The sequence below is a fragment of the Sorex fumeus genome, unplaced genomic scaffold (assembly GCF_029834395.1).
Source record: "Sorex fumeus unplaced genomic scaffold, SorFum_2.1 ptg000067l, whole genome shotgun sequence".
In the NCBI taxonomy this organism is placed as follows: Eukaryota; Metazoa; Chordata; class Mammalia; order Eulipotyphla; family Soricidae; genus Sorex; species Sorex fumeus.
The window spans coordinates 2,321,485-2,342,891 of record NW_026606124.1 but is presented as its reverse complement, the minus strand read 5'-3'; the positions used below and the strand labels follow the sequence as shown (position 1 = coordinate 2,342,891).

Genomic DNA, 21,407 nt, shown 5'->3' with positions numbered 1-21,407 from the left:
GGGGAGTCCGCCAGGCTGGGGCCCCGACGGCGTGCCGGGTGCGGCCGCAACGGGTTCCGGCCGGACGGCGTTCCGGGGAGCACCGCCGCCCGCCCGGCCCCGGCCCGGCGCCTCTGAGCAACCCGAGCGGGGGCTCGGCTGAACTCGCAGAGGCGGGGGCTGCCGGGACCCGCGTGCACCAACCGCCCGGGGCCTCGCAGCCAGCAGCCGGGTCCTCGCCGCACGCACCGTCCCAGGGCCGCAGGGGGGCGGCGGGCGCAGGCAGCGGCGCTGGGGACCCTCCCCGGGCTCCACTCGCCGGGCCCTGCCCCTCGCCTGCAGGAGTTGGCCGCCGCGGCCAGGCCACCTGCTGCCGGCCCCGTCCGTCGCCCGAGATGCCTGGGGACGTCCGGAGGGCAGGTCGCGGCCAGACTCCGAATCTGAGGTGTCGCAGCAGGCTGGAGCCGTCGCAAGGCCAGAAGGGCCCCTCCTGGCCTCGCCCTTCGGGTCCGCAGGCTCCTTCCTCTGCCCCAGCGTCCTCGCCTACGAACTCACCGGAAGAAAAGTATATGCACACCAGTAGCCCTGATATTTTAATGGAAACACTGACCAAGTTTACAACATTTCAGATCGCAGGGGGAGGTGACTAGCGGGACTACAGAGCATCAGATGGTCCAAACGATCTTGTCATCATCCAGGCTGGGTGCAGAGTCTAGAGCTCGGCTGTCAGCAGGCGGAGCAATGGGAACGCTACTTGCGAGAACCGCGGCTCCAGCTGGAGCTCCCCACCTTTTGCTCGCTCTGGTGGGCTGGGATTCGCCCTTCAAGTGGCTCTGACACCCTATCCTGGCCTTCGGGCAGGTGCCCTGGACAGGACACCAGAGTTGGTCATGACTGGGGGCCAGCCCCCCAGTTTCCGCCAGAATTCCAGGTGCATAATCTTTCTCCCCTGAGGAGAGATGGGGGTGAGTGATTATTGCTGGGAAACGCTGAGGGTCTTTGCATGTGTCTCATCCACCCCAGGTCAGGCACTGTCAGCTTAGTCTTCCAACTCCTCCAAGGCCACTCCGGGGTGTGACTCCAAGTCTCCTGTCCTCTCCCACGGGAAGAGACACTACGAAATCAGAGAAGTCTATCGTGTTTGGAAGTCCAAAGTCGAGAAGCCAAAAAAATGTGTGGCTTTTCAGTGGTGGTCTGGGGATTTTTATTCAAAAGCGAATACTGTTATCTTTCAACTAAGACTAGGGTAAGTAAAGGTTTCTGGGGAAAAAAAAATCCATGTATTAGGAGGGACTCCTCAGAGTCCAGGCTGATCACATACGAAGATCTTAAATCATGTTTATAGGCCCATCAGCTTAAATTTATGTAATTAAAAAATGTATTTCATTTGCAGTTGCTAATGAAATATATCAAATCTTCTTGCTCCCAACCCAAAATCATCCCACATACCTTATACAACACAATTCTCGTTTAAGGTGTTCACATCTACTTCCAATAAAGATTAAGAAAAAAGAGAGTGAAATACAAACTGGGTAATTTACCCAAATATATTTCCAGATAAAACAAAGGAAAAACATGTATTAAAATAATAATATACTCTATTAAAAAATTTGGAGATATTTTGATATAGGGAAGTGCAACTATTTAGAGCAAAATCCTGTTTGTACCGTGGATGAGAAGCCCAGATCCTTGCTTTACAATAGTTCTCTGGTGAGGACAAGGGACTTGGGTTAGCTTTATTCCTTAAGTAAGAACCAAGCTTTATTTATTTACAAAAAAAAAAAAAAAAAGGGGGGGGGAAGAAAGAAAAAAAAGGGGGAAGGTTAGGGCAAGGAGGAAGACAAGTTTTACACAAAAGTACTACAACAGTAACTCCCTTTGGTAAAAAGTGTAATAAATGTCTTGTACATCTGTTCATAGGTACTAAATCTGAAGCCACATAGTACTATGGTACACAAGAAGCTAGAGCAGTTATGCTAGCACATCAAAGCATATTTCTTTTAATAAAAAATTGACAATATGTACATATTTACAAAAAAAAATCCAAGTTAAAACTGTGTGTGTGTGTGTGTGTGTGTGTGTGTCAGAGTAAAGCTGGTGGATGGCACTAGGGTAGACTAGTAAAGAAGCAGGTACAAAACAGTTCCACGGGAGCTAGAAAGGACGACTGATTTGAACTTGTGGAGGCTGAGAACCAGAGAAGAATACAGGGTAGGCAGCAAAGGATTTGTCAGGAATCAAATCCACAAAACGATCAATCCCAAAGCCAAACTGCAGGTCCCGGATAAAACCTAATGGGTGATCTAGATGTGCTCGTGTGACAGGGGAGGGGTCAAATCCAGTTTTTGTCTCTTTGGGGGAGAAGAGAAGAGCAGTGACCGTCAGAGTTTCAATCCATCTGAGAGCGAGTGCTTCCCCAGTCTGTGAACGCACAGCCGTCCAGTCGGAGAGGGAACAGCGCGTGGTTCCCGCCACGGAAGGGCAGGCCCGGAGACTCCAGCCTCAGCCCTGCTGGTGTGCGCAAGCAACCGCGTGTTTCTGTGCTTGCAGAGGCTTCCTTTCCGCTTCGGGGCGAGCTAACACTCAACGCCCTTCGGGGAAAGTTCCAGCTTCAGCTCTGTAAGGTTCCATGTTCCTTGTTTGCAGCCCACTCGGTGCCAGGTTGCGTTAGCCACACGATCGGTGGCCAAGTCCCAGAGAGGCCCAGTGAGGCTTGAGAAGGCATCTTCCTTGTTTCTTCAGTGTGTGAGTGCAAGTGCCCTCACCCCCACCCCGCAACCCCACCCCCCTCCACACACACACACACACACACACACAAACCCACACACCCACACACACACACCCCCCTCAAGTTATCTGCTCTGCTCTTGCAGTTACGGGGCTTTGAATACGGTGCCATATTTGACACGGTACTTGTTAATGCTCACGAAGTGGAGGGTCTCTGTGTCGCAAGTGGTGGTACAGGGCACCAGTCCCTCCAGCCCCTCGCCCATGAGCCACTTGCTGGTCTCCGCGGCCATCTCCCGTGGCACATGCTCCTTGGTCCATTTATCTACCCAGGCTTGGAACCTCTGATGCAGCCGCTTGCTCACGCGCTCATGGGACTGCGGAAGAGAACACAGGAACCGACTGTGAGCTGGGACCGAGCACCCTTCACACACGAAGCCCAGGTCTGTTTTCCTGCTCCCTTTTGCTTTGGGGTCACGCCCAGCGACGCTCGGGGATCACTCCTGGCTCGACACTCAGGAACCACTCATGGCAGTGCTCAGGGGATTGTACGGAATGACGGGAACCGAATCCAGACCGGCTGTGTGCAAAGCAAGCTCTGCTCTACCTGCTCTACTATCTTTCTGGCTCGTTCCTTTATTTTTCCTCTTCTTTCTTTGTACTACGGGGATCAAACCCAGGACCACATGCATACAGAGCTCTACCCGAGTCATTTCACCTGTCCTCAAAGACTATAACAAAACAATAGAAAAGGTGTAGGTTCAAGTTTTCTTCCGTTTTTTTTTTCTCCCTGTTTTTTTTTCTTTTCCCCTTTTTGGGTCACACCCGGCAATGCACAGGGGTTACTCCTGGCTCTGCACTCAGGAGTTACTCCTGGCGGTGCTCGGGGGACCATATGGGATGCTGGGAATCGAACCTGGGATGGCCGCGTGCAAGGCAAACGCCCTACCTGCTGTGCTATCACTCCAGCCCCCAGTTTTCTTCAGTTTAAAGAAGAAAATTTTGGGGCCTTAGCAATAGTACAGTGGGTAGAGCATTTGCCTTGCATGCTGCCGACCCAGGTTCAATTCCTGGCATCCCATATGGTCCCCCAGGCACCGCCAGGAGTAACTCCTGAGCGCAGAGCCAGGAGTAACCCCTGAGCATCGCTGGGTGTGACCCCACACACACCCCGAATAAAATAGAAAAGAAAATTTTATTTTGCTTTTGGGCAATAACCACCAGATAACCACCAGTGCTCACAGCTTCCCTTTGGCTCTGCATTTAGGGGACCATATATGGTGCCAAGAATCAAACCCTGGCCAGGTGCATGCAAGGCCAAGTGTCTTATTTGATGTACTATCTCTTCAGCCACTTCAAAACAATCCACTTCTAAGTTTTGTTTTGAGTCCACCCTGGGCAATCTCAGTGGTTATGCCTGGCTCTATGCTCAGCAATTACTTCTGGTGGTGCTTGTGGAACCATACAGGATGTTGGAGATTGAACCCAGGTCGGCCATATGCAAATAAAATTCCCTATCTGCTGTACGATCTCTCTGGTTCCTACTTCTAAGTTTTTTTTTTTTCTTAAAAGAAAAATAGACCCCACCCAGCCCAGCTGAGCGCAGCAATGATGTCCCCATGTAGGCACCCAGTAAATATTCATGCTGCCAATGAACAGGGCTGAGCAGGGGACACAAAGATGATGGAGGTGCTCCGGATTCTGCTCATGATCCAACCAGAGACATGCAGACATATGACCCAACAGCGTGAGGAGAAAGTCGCACAGTGAGTGGGCTCCCAACGGCCAGGGCTCGGTGCGGCAGTGCCCGTGCCACGTGCGACAGAATCTAGTCCTCAGCTCTACACAACTTAAAATGCCCACGCTTTACAAAATGTTTCAAGTATTCCGAGTTCACAACAGAGTGCTCGATCTGCCTGCAACCTCGCATTAAGTTCTTCATGTGAAGAGTTGGACCCACCCCTAAACTCCCAATTGCTCAGGTGGAGGAAAAAGCCTCCGAATAGAATAAATCCTGACGATGATGCAGGCATTTTACCTCCAACGTTTACAATCGCATCTCTATCACTTCCCTGGTGTTGTATCACCTTAGAGAGGCCTTCTCCAATGAAAGCAGGGCCTGTATGAATGTCAGTTTCCCTAAAAACATGTCTTTGGTTAATGCATATATACAACTTTACATGACCTATTCCATGGCAATAAACCATCAGGTCTGATATAGTATATGGTGTGTGAGACAAAATGTGGGAACAGGTGGGGTGACTTAAAATGTAAATATAGAAATGTTGGGCTGGAGTGACAATACAGTGGATAGGTCATGCAGTCTTACACGTGGCCAATCCAAGTTTGATCCCAACACCCCATAAGGTCCTCCTCTGAGCACTACCAAGAGTGATTCCCGAGGCCAGAGTCAGAAGTAAGCTCTGAACACTGTTGGCGTATCCCCCCCCTCCATTACCATTCCCCCTAAAAAAAAAAAAAAAAGCAAATACTGAAAGTAGCTTCCCTAGAAGATGACATTAGCTATTATGAATGCAGATGCTGAAATTCTGGAGATTATAATCCCGAGAGACTGCAATCAGCTAGTTAGAAATAAAGTTATTGGGACTGGAGTAGTAGCACAGCGGGTAGGGCATTTGTCTTGCACATGGCCGACCCAGGTTTGATCCCTGGCATCCCATATAGTCCCCAAGCACTACCAGGAGTGATTCCTGAGTGCAGAGCCAGGAGTAACCGTGAGTACTGCCAGGCATGACCCAAACATACAAACAAAAAGAAATAGTTATTGAAAATGTCATCAGATGGGTTCTACTGCATTAGGGTGGGCCCATAATCCAGTGTGAGTGGAATCCTTAAGAGGGGAAAATATGAACATATACAGAGATAGTACCAGGTGAACATGAAGATAGAGATCGAGTCAAGAATGAGGACACCAATTACTATCTGTACTGCAAACCCCGGCAAGCTACCGAGAGTATCTCACCCGCACAGCAAAGCCTGGCAAGCTACCCATGGCATTGTCAATATGCCAAACACAGTAACAACAAGCCTCAAAATGGAGATGTTACTGGGCCCGCTCGAGCAAATCGATGAACAACGGAAGGACAGTGCTACGGTGCTACTGCAAACCGTAACACCCAAAAGGAGAGAGAGTAAAAGGGACTATGCTTGCCACAGAGGCGGGGGCGGTGGGAAGGATACTAGGAACATTGGTGCTGGAGAAAGGGCACTGGTGGAGGGACGGGTACTCGATCACTGTATGACTGAAACGTAATCACGGAAGTTTGTGAGTCTGTATCTCGCAGTGATTCATTAAAAAAAAAAAAAAACAAAGAATGAGACCACATCAAGAACGGCAAGGATTACCAGCAAACCCCAAGAGGCCAGGAAAGGCAGCACTGATTCTCCCACACAGCCTTCAGAAGGCTTGAACTAACCCTGTCAACCCTCAGAGGTGAGACTTGGGGCCTCTGGAGTACCTTCCTGACGTTGAAGCCACAATCTCTGGCATTCTGTTTTGGCATCCATAACAAATGAACACTTACTCAATGATTTTCAAACCCATCCGAAGGCTTTCACGAAGGAAGATAAGCAGAGGCCTCTAGGTGGGCCAGGCCCCAAGCAGACGGGGAGACGCTAGTAGGAGACTTCACTCGCACTTCTCACCTGATGAGCTCGGAGCAAGGCGGTTCTCCGATACATGTAGTCTTCCGACTTGATCACGTACACCATCTTGTAAGAGTTGAGTTTGAATCTGCACTCCAGCTTATCTAGGCTCTCCACGTTTTCCATGGTCTTCTTGCTGTTTCCTTCCTTCCCTTCCTTTTCCTGCTGTTCCCGACCACGCTGACACTTTCGGATCCGCCGCAGATTCCTAGAAAGCAAAATGCTCCACAGATCAGAGCTCAGCTTGAACACTTACGAGACTTCCCTTGAAAGGAGTTTTCCTATCTGCTTCACAGTACTTATAATTTTAGTTATATCTATGTAAAAAGAGTTCAGTGGTTTCATAAAAACAAAACAAAAAACTGGGGGGGGGGGTGTGAGTAAAAATTTAAAAATGAAATTGCAGACGTAATAAAAAGCACAACGCTAAACTGGAGGGCCGGAGAGATAGTACAGAGGGTAGGGCACTTGCCTTGCACGTGGCTGACCAGGTTTGATCCTCATTCCCATAAGGTCCCCTGACCCTGCCAGGAGTGATTCCTGAGCACAGAGCCAGAAGTAAGACTGAACATCACCAGGTGTGGCTCCCCAAACAAAAAAGAAATCTGAGCTAGAGAGATAGTTTAATAGGCTGAATGCATGTTTTGTTTGCAAGAGGCCTGGCATGCAAGAGTTTTGTGTGCAGGAGTCCATGACACCACCAAGAACTACCAGGAGCAACTCCCAAGGACTGAGCTTGGAGTAGCCTCAGGAGCACCAGGCATGGTCCAAAATCGAAACACCACAAATCTTCAACCTGCTACCACAATTCTCCAAATCCCACTTACTTTGGCAGAAGTAGGCAAGTATTTTGAATCAACTTTTCTCTCATTTTTGGGCCACTGCTGGTAGTACTTGGGGGGACCATGTGAGTGCCAGGGATCAAACCCAGGTCAGCCATCACGTACATCCCAGGCAAACATGCAACCCACCATATTCTCTGACTCTGGCCCCTGAACCCACTTTCTAGGCCAGGGCTGGAGACAGCATAGGGGTTGAAGTGCCTGCCTGGGTTCAATCCCCAGCACTGCATATGCACCAACAGGAGTGAGCTGTAAGCACAGCCAGCAGTGCCCCCAAACAAAAACAAAATATTTTAGGCCTCTCAAAATTTACATATGTGCAATTATTTGCTTTGTGTTTTAGATTTTTTTTGTTTTTGTGTCTAACTTGGCAGCACTCAAGGATCACTCCCAGGGATGATCGTGGAACTCCAACCCTTTGTACTATCTCCTTGCCTCTGGATAGGAGTAAGAAAAAATTCTAGTGGTGCTTGGGGATCAAACCCAGCGGCTCTCAAATGTAAGGCAGGTCACAGTCACGCTTGGGATTATTCTTTTAAGATACGTGGCGGGGGACGGCCGGGACTGGAGAAATAGCACAGCGGGTTTGCCTTGCACGCGGCCGACCCGGGTTCGATTCCCAGCATCCCATATGGTCCCCTGAGCACCGCCAGGAATGACTCCTGAGTGCACAGCCAGGAGTAACCCCTGAGCATCACAGGTGTGATGCAAAAAAAGAAAAAAAACCGTGGGGGAGGAGTCCAAAAATCTTGAAGGCATGGCCCAAATCCAGAATGCGCAGGTGCTACTCCCAATGCAGTGCTCATAGTACCATGTAGTATGGCGATATCTTGAAAGTATGAAGAGCAAAGCATGGACTCTAGCACCTTGAGCCATATCCCAAAGTAGGGTTACCTTACACACATTTCTTTTCTTTTTCACTTAATGTCATGATGACTTGCCACTTTAGTATTAATTCTCTCTCTCTTTTTTTTTTTGCTTTTTGGGTCACACCTGGCAATGCACAGGAGTTACTCCTGGCTCTGCACTCAGGATCACTCCTGGAGGGGCTTGGGGGGACCATATGGAGTACTGGGGACCGAACCTGTGTGGGCCGCGTGCAAGGCAAACACACTACCTGCTGTACTTCAAGCCCCTGTCTCCTTCTCTTTAAAGGCTGCAGAGAAATGTCTTAATTTAACCATTCCTTAACAGAAATCAAGAGGCTCTCATCCGAACCACAGAACACCGAAAATTATTTGACTGCTTATTGCTTCAATTCTTCCAGAGACAGAACACAGCTAGTCCCATTCCAATTCCAAACGAAAGAAGAGAAACTCACATCAACAAACAACAAAAAATTATCTGGAAGGATATAGAATACTTTTTTTTCGTTAAAAATATTTAAGACCTAAATTCCTTCACATATTTCAATCAAACAACAGTGCAACAAACCCAATGTTGAATCATATGAAATCATTAGGTATTCCCACCAACTGAACCGATACGGCAATTCAATTGCTCCTGCTAATAAAGACATGAAAACCAATCTGAAAACATGGACAATAATAGCACTCTTTTCACTAATTTGTTGTTGCTTATGTGTAATAGGTTTAATGTTTATTAAAGCCGGAGAGATCGCACAGCCACTAGGGTGCTTTCCTTGTATGCAGCCAATCTGGGATCAATCCCCGGCATCCCATATAGTCCCCCAATTCCACCAGGAGTGATTTCTGAGTGCAGATCCAGGAGTCAACCCTAAGCACTGCTGGGTGTGCCCCCGCCCCCACAAACCCCTACCCCCTCCAATTGATTTTTTTAGAATTTGTACTGGGGGGGGGGGATGTGTCAGGCCATACCGACGGTGCTTAGGGGCTACTCCTGAACCCATGCTTGGGATTCCCTTCGCGTGCTGGGGAACCACATGAAATGCTGGGGTTGAACTGAGGCGGGCCGCATGCACCACCAGGTGCCTTAACTCTGTACTATCTGTAGGACCCTCAATTTTAATTCTAACGTGGTATAGATTACTCACATAAACAAAAGTTTTGGGGGTTGATCTAGTGGAATTCAAGAAATTCCCTGAGAGGGAAAGTGAGCATCCTAGGCCACGATCACCTTTTGAAAGACAAGCTTACAAGCTGTTTGTATTATGATCTTCGAACTTTTTCTCCGATACATTTTAACAATGAGAGTGACTGTGTCCAAACTGTTTGAACTAGGGTCAGAGAGACAGTGTATAGTAGGCAGGAGTCTCACCTGGCACAGAGCCAACTTGGGCTGGATCCCTAGTACTGCACATGATGGCCCACCCTGCCAGGAGTGAACCCTGAGCACAGAGCATACCCTGAGCAATGCAGGGTGTGGCCCAAAATTCCAACAATTAAAAAAAAAAAAAAAGACACACAGCAAACAAACAAAAAACCCAAATCAATTATTTATGCAAAAAAAAAAAAAATCTTGGTCAATGCCAGAAATACAGCTATTGAAGAGAGCACCAGCTCTGCATGTGGTCCAAGATCCAGTTCCTGAGACCACCACAACAAAACTGAAGGGCTAGAGAGGTAGTAGCACAGGGGGCACTGAGCTTTCCTCGCGTGCAGTTGACCCCTGACACTACACAGTGCCCCTCCAGCTATAATCCCTGAGCACAGAGTAGGAGTAAACTGCAAAAACCACCAGTGTAACCCCAAAACCAAGCAAACACAAACTGAAGGAAAAAAAGGGGTCTGGAGAGAGAGCACAGCGGGAAGGGTGCTTGCCTTACATATGGCCAACCCAGCTTTGATGCCTGGCATCCCATATGGTTCCCCTAGCACTTCCAGGAGTAATCCCTGGGGGCAGAATAATCCATGAGCATCGTAGGGTGTGGGCTTAAACAAAAATCCTCAAACAAGTACCCCACCCCATCCTACCCCCACAAATGAGGGGAGAGGAACCCCACCAAAAATGATTCATGTTGAAAAACTTGTCCAGAGTTTTTGGTTTATGCTAGGCAAAAGGAACCGAAGTGAACACAACAGAACTACTAGAAGTCAATAACTACTGGTGATAAGTCTAAGGGGCTTCCCTGATGGACAACATCAGATTCGTTATTCTGAAGCGTCCTGTGCCATGTGTGACTCCACTGAAAAGGACTCTTGGGACTCGGGGACTGGCTTCCTTGTTCCTGGTCACAGGCACATTTTTTCTTTGCTGATTTAGCGTCAGATCTTTTCACTGCAATAAGTCATCACTGTGACTGACTGTGAGTCCTGTGAGTCAACCCAGTAAATCATCAAGCCTTGGAAAATCCCTCCCACACGTTCCTACAACAGAGGGAAGGTCCTGCTGATTCTTTACAAGTCGTACCCGCCTACAGCTCTGGCAGGAGCTTCAGGTAAGCCGTGGCACATCCACCACGCAAACCTTCAGGCTGAGAGCACAGAGGAGAAATGAACAGACTAAGTGAAAACCAAGAATCTGAAAGTCACCTACTCTCCATCCTCTATCACGGACAAGGCGTGGGCTGCCAAGGACTCACCTTGGGAGAAATACTGGTTTCCGGGCCAGATGCTCACGAAGCTCAGGAGAGGTAGTATCAGAATTCATGTATCGCTCCACATAATCTGACCAACGCTGGAAATAAAAGCACAGAATAGGACTGAGGAGAGAACACGAAAGCTAACACCGTCCTCGAGAGAGAGTCTGGCAAATGCTGTGAGTAAAATTATATGAGACATTTTAAGATTAAAAGAATCTGATCTTAAAATGTCTTTCTATAATGAATGCTTTGAAACGCTTCTTCAGAAGTCTGTTTCATGACGAAAACTCTAAAATTTCATGAGTGAAGGAGGACCAGAGTGATAGTGCAGCAGGTGGGCATTTGCCTTGCATGTGCTGCAACAGGCTTAATCTGTGGAATCAAATGTGGTCCCCTAAACCCCCCCAGGAGTAATCTCTGAGCAGAGAGCTAGGAATAAACCCTGAGTATCACCAGGTGTGGTTCAAAAAACCAAAATTTAAAGACTAAATAAAATAAATTTCCTGACTAAAAATTTCATTGCGCTGAAGTTCTGATGCAGTTTCTCTAAGACATGTAAAAGTTACGGAAGTCATAAATGGGTTGAAGCTCACTATCAAGTTTTATTCCCCCTGTGAACCTTTGTTGAAGAACCAAATGTATGTGTCAAAAACTACGTGTAGTTTGGAAATCAGGATCTTTCATATTAACAGATTTTTAGCATCAAGAAATACAAAATAGGGGCTGGAGAGATAGCACAGCAGGTAGGGCGTTTGCCTTGCACGCGGCCGACCCGGGTTAGATTCCCAGCATCCCATATGGTCCCCTGAGCACCGCCAGGAGTAACTCCTGAGTGCAGAGCCAGGAGTAACCCCTGTGCATCTCCAGGTGTGACCCAAAAAGAAAAAAAAATACAAAAATTATTTAGCAAGTACAGACAAAGAGGATCACAAAAAAAGCCCACCTCCCATCTCCCGGAATACCATACGTAGCAAACATTTCATTGAAATGACCTGCTAGGGTGCTGGAGTGATAGCACAGCGGGTAGGGTGTTTGCCTTGCACGCGGTTGACCCGGGTTCAATTCCCAGCATCCCATATGGTCCTCCTAACACCACCAGGAGTTAATTCCTGAGTGTAGAGCCAGGAGTAACCCCTGTGCATCGCTGGGTGTGACCCAAAAAGCACCAGCACTATCTTCCTGTTGTTCATCGATTTGCTCGAGCGGGCCCATTAACGCCTTCATTGTAAGACTTGTTACTGTGTTTGGCTTATTGAATACGTCACGGGTAGAATTCCAGGCTTTGCCGTGCGGGTGAGATACTCTTGGTAGCTTGCTGAGCTCTCCGAGAGGTGGAGGAATTGAACCCGGGTCGGCCCCGTGGTTCTGCATGCAAGGCAAATGCCCTACCCGCTGTGCTATCACTCCAGCCCACACAAAAAGCAAAAAAAAAAAAAAAAAGGAAGAAAGAAAGAAATGACCACCTAGATCCTAGATACACCTGTGCTAACCACCTTACATGGTTATGACTATTCTGTGGGGTAAGAACTCCTGGCTTCATCTATTCCAATAAAAAGGAATTATGATACACAGCCAGGATAACACTAGGCAGGGCCAGGGAGATGGCGCAACAGCCTGGAGAATACGCTTTGCACGGAGAAAACGCAACGTTAGATCTCCGGTAACTTCACGGCCCTGCAAACACTGCCAGGAGAACAACTCCCAAAACAAAGCCGGGAGCAGCCCCTCAGAACGCTGGGTGCGATCCAAACAAAACCAAGAGAGGTGGGTGGGAATGACACCACGAGACAGATGGCTCCTCATTTGCTGTTTCTTGTACTTTAGGGGGGAGAAAGGGAAGCTGCCAACCAAATCATCTCTGCGGAAATGGATCTGTTAAAAGCGAGGGAGGTAGATGAGGCTGCCATTAACCCTGCCGACCTGCCTACCTGCCTACACTAGGCAGCTTTCCCCTTCCCTTGAGGAAAAGGCCGGAATGCTCTATGAACCAAGCACCATGTCCGGCCCTTCGGCAGCAGAGGGTGCCCTGGCTTCTCGAAGCCAATCCTGGGCATGCTCTCCGGACACGACAGGCTTCTCGACACTCTCCCTACAGTGCCCCTGGTCCATACCTCTGCTTCCACGGGGTCATCGGAGTTCTCCTCCTCAGTGTCCAGAAGCTCAATGGTCAACTGAACCTGGCCTTGGCTCTGGATGAACATAAGCTGCAAATGAGAAACCTGAACGTGAACGAAAGGCCACAGCCAAGCACATGACCGAGTTCTTCTGCAGGGCGGGGGGGGGGGAGGGTGAAGAGACAATGAAGTCACAAAACTGTACCCCAAGTGAGGAAATGCACACACTCAGAAGTTCAGAAAGTCAGTCATGACAAAGACAAAGTTCCTGTTTTGCTATCAGAGAAAGTAGGCGTTAAAGAAAATCGCACCGTTTTGGGTCTCGTACTCCTTAAAGGAGTAAAACGATAACTGAAGCCGAGGTAGGCTCCATCCCTGGCACCCCGTATGTTGCCGAGCACCTCCAGGAGTAATTCCAGGGTGCAGAATAACAAGTAAGCCTCACGCGAGCCCGCCAGGCACAGAACTCAAGCCACAAAAATAATAAAATTAATACAAACATGGGGCTGGAGGCAGGGGTCTTGCCTCGCACACGGCCTACTTGGGTTCAATTCCCAGTATGCCATATGGTTTCCAGAACCCCACCAGAAGCGATTCCTGAGTGAGAGCCAGGACACACTCTTCTGGGAATGCCCCTTCCAACTTGCACTAGGGATGCAGCTTAGTGGTCGAGCATTTCCCCTGCATGTCTGAGGTGGCCCTGGATTCAATTCCTAGTCGGGGGTGGTAGGCATGTGTCATCACTCGCCAACCATAGGAAAACGCAAACTTTTTGGTCTGGTCTGGCCCTGAAGTTCCTCTACCGTCTGCAGCCCTTCTCTATATGCCACTTCATTCACCCGACAGGCAGCCAAATGCCTATTATTCAAACAGGGCGGCGCTCACGGGCTCCAGTTCGAGGCGGCGCAATTTAATAAAGGGAACAGGCATTTAAACGGCTGTATTCACACAATCACTAAACCAACTATGAAAGTGCTATTCTAGACACACGCAATATGCTGTGGGAATGAACAATTTCTTAGGAGAGCGGAAAAGATTCCACTTCATTCAAGTGATGCCCATGGGCGCTGATGGATACCAATTTCAGAGCAGCGGACTCACTCATCATTTGATTCGGGCCATACCTGGCAGTGTCAGGTGCTACTTCTACTTTGACACTTGGGGAACCTTGACACGGTGCTTGGGATCAAACCAAATCTGGGGTGACACCCAGCAGTTTTCAGAGGTTCACTGCTTGGTGGTGCCAGTATGGACTTAGGGCTCCCAACTGTAGGCAGACATCTGGCCCTTTGAGAGTCACCTCCCAGGATGCAGACTGATTTTTTCTTTTTGTTGGTGGGCGGGGGGAGGGCATCACTAGTAGCATAGTAAACTCAAACTAGTTATACTCTGGGGGCTGGAGCAATAGCACAGCGGACAGGGTGTTTGCCTTACACGCAGCCAACCCAGGTTCGATTCTCAGCATCCCATATGGCTCTCTGAGCACTGCCAGGGCTAAGTCCTGAGTGCAGAGTCAGGAGTAACCCCTGGGTATTGCCAGGTATGACCCAAAAAGCAAAAAACAAGACCAAAAAACAAAACCAGTCGTACTTTTCCGTATTTTTTATACTTTCTCCAATAAGCTCACAGAAGTCTACGGAGTTCCAATGGAGTCCCGGGGTCAAAGTACCCTGAAATGGCTCTGACTTCTGGTGAAGACGATCAACGACTTGCAGTGTCACCAGCACAGTTTCTATGTGATTTTCCGGGTCTCTGGATTGGGGCCACCCCTGGTCCAACGCTCAGGTCTGGTGCCGCGGTTTGCTTGGCCCCGCCCCACCAGGGCCACGCCCAGAGTCGCTCAAGGACTAGCTTGGGTCCCAGCGATGGGAGGAACTCACCTTAAAGCAATTCTCATCTGACATGAGCTGCTCGGCCTTCCTCTGGTACGTTGACTCGAGGAGGCTCCTTGAGGTCTGTGTGTTCAGCTGGCCTCCAGTGGCCCCATTATTGTTTTCGGCCAGGTAGAGGTCGGTCACCTGCACGCAGATCTCGTCACTGACGATGTGCTGCAGCTGCAAGCAAACCACACAGCTGTCAGCGAGCCAACCTCTCCGCTTCTCCCGCACACACGAGCGTGAGGTTTTGGTCCCTCACCTCCAAGTGGGTCTCTGGACTGGTAACTTTAGAACGGTTACCACTCTACACCATTATTTTATTATTTTTGTGAGAGTAGACAAGTCAAAATTTCAATCATATCATTGGTGCATGACTCTTCCCTTTCACACCTATTTAAAAAGCCAAGTTTTACAGGACGGAATAGGGGGAAAAGAGAACACAAACGCATGTTTTGTATGCTGGAGACTCGATTTCAATCTCCTGAGCACCATAAAGCGTGACTCCCAAACAAAAAACCTTACGGTAACTCAGGTGTGTGTGTGGCAGGGGTGGCTGCATGGACGGGACAGAGACCATCATACACACAGCGTTTGCTTTTTGCCTGTGTCAATGTAAATCCCAGGTGTGGAGGTGTGGCGTCAGGGAGAAAGGTCATCGTACAGCATTTGCTTTGCATGTGTAAGGTCCTGAGCCCATCTGGACGCTACAAAGACCAAACACGAAAAAAAAAAGTCCTGGAGGGGTCGGGGTGCACCTCGAGTGGCAGAACACACACCTAGCAGGCTTGAGGTCTCAGGTTTAATCCCAAGTAGCTCCCTACATGTCCTGGCTATCCCTGACCCCTTTCTAACCGAGCTCTATGCAGTGAGACCCTGACAAAAAAGTTGAAAGCTAAATTGTATGAAAGAAAATTTCCATAGCTTTTTTATTTTGACACTTCTTTAGCACTTATGGCTTTCACAGATATTTTCACCTGTTCATACAATTACCATGGGATGAAAGCTTGAAAAGGGTACCTGGTCATACTGAAAAAAATACAAAGGCGGTGAGAAAGTTCACTGTGTGCCAAGGGAGAAGTACTAGGGAAGCAAGATCTATGCCTGTACTCCGAGTTCTAGGACAAACTATGCAACTCATTAGGTACTGAATTAACTGCCCCGGAGGACTCGCTGTAGGAGTGTGTGGGGCTAAATTCAAGTACTAGGGCCAGTACTCTTTCTTCATTCTATTAGCACAAGGCAATCACAAATGAGTCATGACATTTGTCTGCTTTGAGGCTAACTCAGAATCCTGGCCCTGCTCTCAGGGTTCACTCCTGGCACGGCCTGAGAGATCAAATGGGATATTGGGTCTGTATGGGATGGGTTGTGTGCAAGGGAAGTTTACCCGATGTAGTATCTCTTGACTTTTGTCTTTTTTGGTGGTACTGAGATCAGACCCAGGGCCTCACACATGCACTGAGTTCCACCACTGAATCCTAATCCTGGCTTTCTAGCTATGTTACTGAAACTAACCGATGACTAGGAAGCTGAATCTTTCAAAGTCCTCATGCTTGCAGGTCAGAATGATATTACTACTGTGAAATAAAATTTCCTTAAATGAATTAATACCCATCAAAATTCAGAGAATGTGACAAGCAGACCAAGAAAGCAAAACATTAACTGCAACAACAATTTGTCTTTAAAATTGTCATTGCACTATTCTATTTTTAGAAAGATACATTCTTTTCGAAGTGCCAGTAACTATGACAACTAATTATTTCTAACATTAAAAAGTCTTGGGGCCCAGGGATGTGGATCAGTGGCAGAGCACTTGCACTTCCAGGAGGCCTCAAGTTAGACCCCTAGCACACTCATATACTGGGTGCCAGTTCAGCGGCAATCTCTGGCGCATTCAAGGATGTGGAGCTCAAATGTGTGATCCCCAACAAGAACTGCAAGTGTGTGAGAACACAACTGAGTGTAGTGACTGGGCAGTCACTACAATGACAACAAAGTAACAAAGGAAGGTGAAATAAAATTGAAAACCATTTTGTCTTTGGACCATAGCCAGAATTACTCAGGGGACCACGCAGTGCTAGGGATCAAATCTGGGGCTCCCATATGCAAAGTAGCTCCAGCCCTTTGAACTCCCTAGTCCTCAAAATTGAAGTCTTAATGGCAGGTAAATCTTCAGATGTGCACAGGGAGAATAGAGGGTCAGAATATGGAGTGATTTGAGGGTCGCAGGAAGTGAAAAACGTCAGAATATGGAGTGATTTGAGGGTCGCAGGAGTGAAAAAGTAAAAAAATTAAATTACAATTGAGTCTAGAAAAGGGAGTCTATGAGATCATTGTGAGATCATTAAAATAATGCTAAACAGGGGCTGAAGTGATAGCACAGCGGGTAGGGCGGTTGCCTTGCATGCGGCCCGATCGGGTTCGATTCCCAGCATCCCATATGGTTCCCCGAGCACCGCCAGGAATAATTCCTGAGTGCATAAACCTGGAGTAACCCCTGTGCATCGCTGGATGTGACCCAAAAAGCAGAAAAAAAAAAAAAAAAAGCTAAACAGCTGAGAAAGACCAGGAAAAGCAGCAGCATGAAGTATCTCCAAGGTATGATCTCCACCACACAGGAACATTCTGGCGGCGGGAAACCCAATACTGCCTCTTGGCCTCACGTCTCTAAATGTTTTAGAGGAATCTATAGGGTCTTCTATGTACAGCAAGTCACTTGCAAATAGTGATAGTTTAAGTTTTCCCTCAAAACAGAGAGGTCCACATCTGGCAATGCTCAGAAGACCTATGGGTTGCCAGGGATGGATCTGGGTCAGTCATATGCAAAGCAAGCACCTTAGTATCTTGCTGGCCTCTTCTTTTCCAACTGGAATCCCTTTAATTTTCCTTGTCAAGCCGTTGCGGTGAGGCCTCTTAAGACTCTTAAACAACAGCAGACAGTGGACACTTTTTCTTTTTACATGACTTCAGAGGGAGGCTTAATTTTTTGCCATTGAGTATGATGTTGGCTGTGGGTTTGTTGTAGATGTCACTAGGATCTGGAGTAGATTCCTTCTATCCCCATTTGGTTGAGGTTTAGTCTTACCTTGAATGCTCTTACCCATTAAATATTTTAAACACTCTTCAGTTAAAAAAAAAAATCTCAGACCAGAGAGATAGTACAGTGGGCAAGGCGCTTGTCTTGCCCATGGCTGACCCAGATTTAATCTCGGTATCCCAGCTTGGTATTCCCCGAGCACCCACCAGGAGTGATTCCTGAATGAAGAGTAAGGAGAACCCCCTGAGCATTGCCTGGTGTGGTTCAAAATCAAACAAACAAACAAACACAAATTTAAAGGATCTCCAGGCTGAAGAGAACACAGTGGGTAAGGAACCTGCCTTGCAGGCGCTAACCTTGGTTCCGTCCCCAGCACCCAATATGGTCCCAATTCTATCAGAAGCAAACCCTGAGCACAAAGCCAAGATTCAGCCCTGAGCACTGCCAGGTGTGGCCTCTAAACAAATGAAAACAAATCTTTTTCTCTTACTACCTATCGATGATGCCATGTGCTTAATGTCTCCCAGATCACTGATATTTTTGGCTTCTTCCATTCTGCTGAATTTTAGCCCTTTCACATACCTGAATGAATTAATTTCAAAGAAACCAACCATAAAGCCAACCACAAATCTAACTCTGAGGGGCCCCCGAGAGTGAGGTGGGTGGCTATTTAACGAGGTCAGAACACAGAATACCAGCAGCCACAAGGAAGGAAATGTCACCTGCCAAGAGATCACCCTGGCAGACGAGACAAGAGCAAGGGAAGGGAGCTGGGAGCAGAACCAGTGCTCTCTGGCTGCTTTCATGGCAGCCGGCATGAAAGGCGCAACTGAGTCTCCAGTCGACAACAGGCTCACACTATATGGAGCACAGAAGTACATACAAAGGGCAACCAGATTTGGTTACCACGAGAAATCCAAGATGACTTTAACCTCCTCCAGAATCTGATGCTCATAAACACAGTGAAATGAGGAGACAGACCTTCCCTTTCTAACAAGAATCTGAGTGCTTCTTTGCCTGATCTGAGACTTCTTCCCTCTCAGCCTCTCCGGGGCCTCACCTGTCTGACAATGCTCTGGATGAGCTTGTCCATGGTGAAGGCAATGTAGGCGTGAATGGTGAACATCTCCCTCAGCGAGTCTTCGTACTGCGAGGAGTCGATGTTGCCATCCAGCAGGCTGCGCACCATGTCCAGGAAAGCCGGGTAATAATCTTCGACATCCACGTCCACTGTGGGAGAGACAAGCGAAGTGAGGCCTCCTCCCGCCTGAGAGACGACCAGGAGAAGAGGCAGGGCAAAACCCACGGCTAGTCTAGAGCATCAGAAAGAACAAACCGTTTCGGGATTCAAAACAGACCCAGTGCAACCTGCCGCCAACAGAGGCGGAATCTGACAGACGGCACCAGTGCTCCCCAGTTGAGGGGGGTGACTCTGCAACTTTTAATGGTGCTTCCAGCATGGACTGACCATGCCAGGAAGATCTGTCTTTACAGCAGGGCTGGACTCCTCATGAGAGGAAAGCAAGATAGCCCAGGGGGCAAGTCGCTTCACAAAGTGGCTGGGCTCCTCGGCTGCGAGGAACCTGCTCTCCGAGCTAGAGAAGAGCATTCCACGCGCGGGTCACTCGCTCATAAAGCAGCTCAACGAAGCAGAAAGCGCAGAGAGAAGGCAGGCTCCAGCACCAGGAAACCTCTCAGGAACCAAAGAGTGGAAGCACGAATGAAACCTTCTCTGGATAATGAAGTAATGTGCATTTGTCAAAGTTCCCTTGTTTGAAAACGGACTTTCAACACTGTACTCCATGGACGCACTAGATGTTCTGGCTCACTGCACGTGCACCCCAACCACCAGCTGCATACAAACAATCGGCAACTAGAGTGCAGAAGACACGGAGAAAGGACTCTGCTGTCAGCCTCTGAAAACCAGGCCCGCTCACGTGTAGATCCCAAACAGGAAGGCCTGGTTCCCAACTGCTGGAAATGAAGCCCGTGGCATGGGAGAACCACTAGCGACAGGTGGGCTCTGCGCCTCCCCGGGGAACTTGGTAGACAGGCATGTTCACATCAAACAGTCACTGGTTTATACAATTTGGATTCACGTACTTTTCTGCATGTGTTACACTTCAGGGAAAAAGCTGGCCTTTTTTTGGAGGCCAGGGTGCAGTACAGAGGCAGGTCATGTGTTTTCTTTGTACGAGGCCCTACGATAGATCACTGGTATTCTTCCCTGCCCAAGAACACATGTTATGAAAAATAAATTATGAAACAACGGTCTCTGATTGGTTGGTTGCCTTTATATATAAAATTTGCATGGGAGTAAAAGGAAGTGAGAGAAAAGGTGTGAAATACTCATTAAAAGATAGAGCAGAACAATGACTTAAAAGCAACTGACTTGTGCTCCATCACTGGGTTATCACCTTGTTCAAATTTGCAGCATAAGTAAGGGATGTGTTATCACCCCGGAAAATAATTTTATGCCAAAATAAAGCTATGAGTACAGGTAACAAATATATTTCCAGCAAGCTACGTGGCTTGAAGTAACTACTCAGGACCAAACTATATAATTCTCAAGCCAGGGGACACTCCAGTGATCAGGCCAAGATTAGGTAATTTTGTCTTATTTCGACCTAACCAGATGGAATCACCAATTTATGTTCAGCACTTCTCTCCCTCAGCGAGAATCAACACAGATAAAGGTTTCAGAATTAAGAACCAGTATTAGCAGTTCTTCACCAAAAGGAAGGCTGAAACTAGACAAGGACTTTCCCCGTTAGTACAAGCTTTTAAAAAAATAAATAAATAAATAAATACATAATACCACCCTCTGAATCCCAACAGTTCAAGCACTCACTAGGTTCTTTGAGTCGCAGCTGGATGGCAGGGCTGTCACTCTTGTCTCGCTTGATGCCCAGCACCTCCCGTTCCCACTCCCTCTCACGGTTTTCTTCTTCGATTTGCCGTTCAGCTTGCGAACAAATCCGCAGTAGCCTTAGGCACAGAATCTGGTGCAGCCGCATGAAGATGTACCAGTTGTTATTGACGTAGAAGAGGTTGTACACTTCATCCATTCCTCTTAACTTCTGAGCTGCGGTGTTACTGAACAGTAGTTTTGATTTAGGGGGACTACCCCCAACACCATTGTGCTTCTTAGCAGCTCCTGTGGCTTCATCTACATCCATTTCTTCCTCTTCTTCCTCTTCTACGTCTGAGAGATCGCCTCTCTGAGCAAAGAGAAGATCTGGAATGAAATGGTGCATGATTTGCTTGATCTTGTACTTGTCCTCTTTCTGAATCCCCGTCTGCCTCTTCACATGGTGAATTATCAGTGCAGCAGCATCTTCCAGGATCTGTTTATCTTCATAGGCGAGGGAAAGGTGTGGGCCGACAGGTACACCTGCGTTCTCTTCAGTAGCCTGCTCTTGTCTCTGAGAAGAGGGACACGCAAAGCATTACAGAGCTGTTTACAGCAACAACCAACACACCTAGGAGACTGGCCCGTTTTTGTTATTAGAAACAGGTCAAATAAGTTGTGGTTTCTGGGCCATACCCAGCTGCGCTCAGGGACTGTTTCTGGTAGGGACTCAGGAGTGACTGAATGTGGTGATGGGGATGGATCCCGGGGCAGCTGCACAGAAGACCTTTTCTTTGCTGTCCCCACTCTCT

General features: G+C 48.1%; 1 protein-coding gene across 1 annotated transcript in view; it reads right to left on the bottom strand.

Moving 5' to 3' along the window:
* Positions 1-1,501: 1,501 nt before the first annotated feature.
* SIN3A (SIN3 transcription regulator family member A) overlaps positions 1,502-21,407 on the bottom strand; it is a 63,816-nt gene continuing 43,910 nt past the window's right edge. Inside the window, exons 15-21 of the mRNA XM_056128722.1 lie at positions 20,596-21,169; positions 18,805-18,974; positions 14,711-14,884; positions 12,828-12,920; positions 10,717-10,811; positions 6,373-6,580; positions 1,502-3,083 (exon numbers count right to left, since the gene is read on the bottom strand). Of these exons, the coding sequence (XP_055984697.1) occupies positions 2,853-3,083; positions 6,373-6,580; positions 10,717-10,811; positions 12,828-12,920; positions 14,711-14,884; positions 18,805-18,974; positions 20,596-21,169 (1,545 nt within the window). The 3' untranslated portion in view covers positions 1,502-2,852. The remainder of the gene's footprint in view (positions 3,084-6,372; positions 6,581-10,716; positions 10,812-12,827; positions 12,921-14,710; positions 14,885-18,804; positions 18,975-20,595; positions 21,170-21,407) is intronic.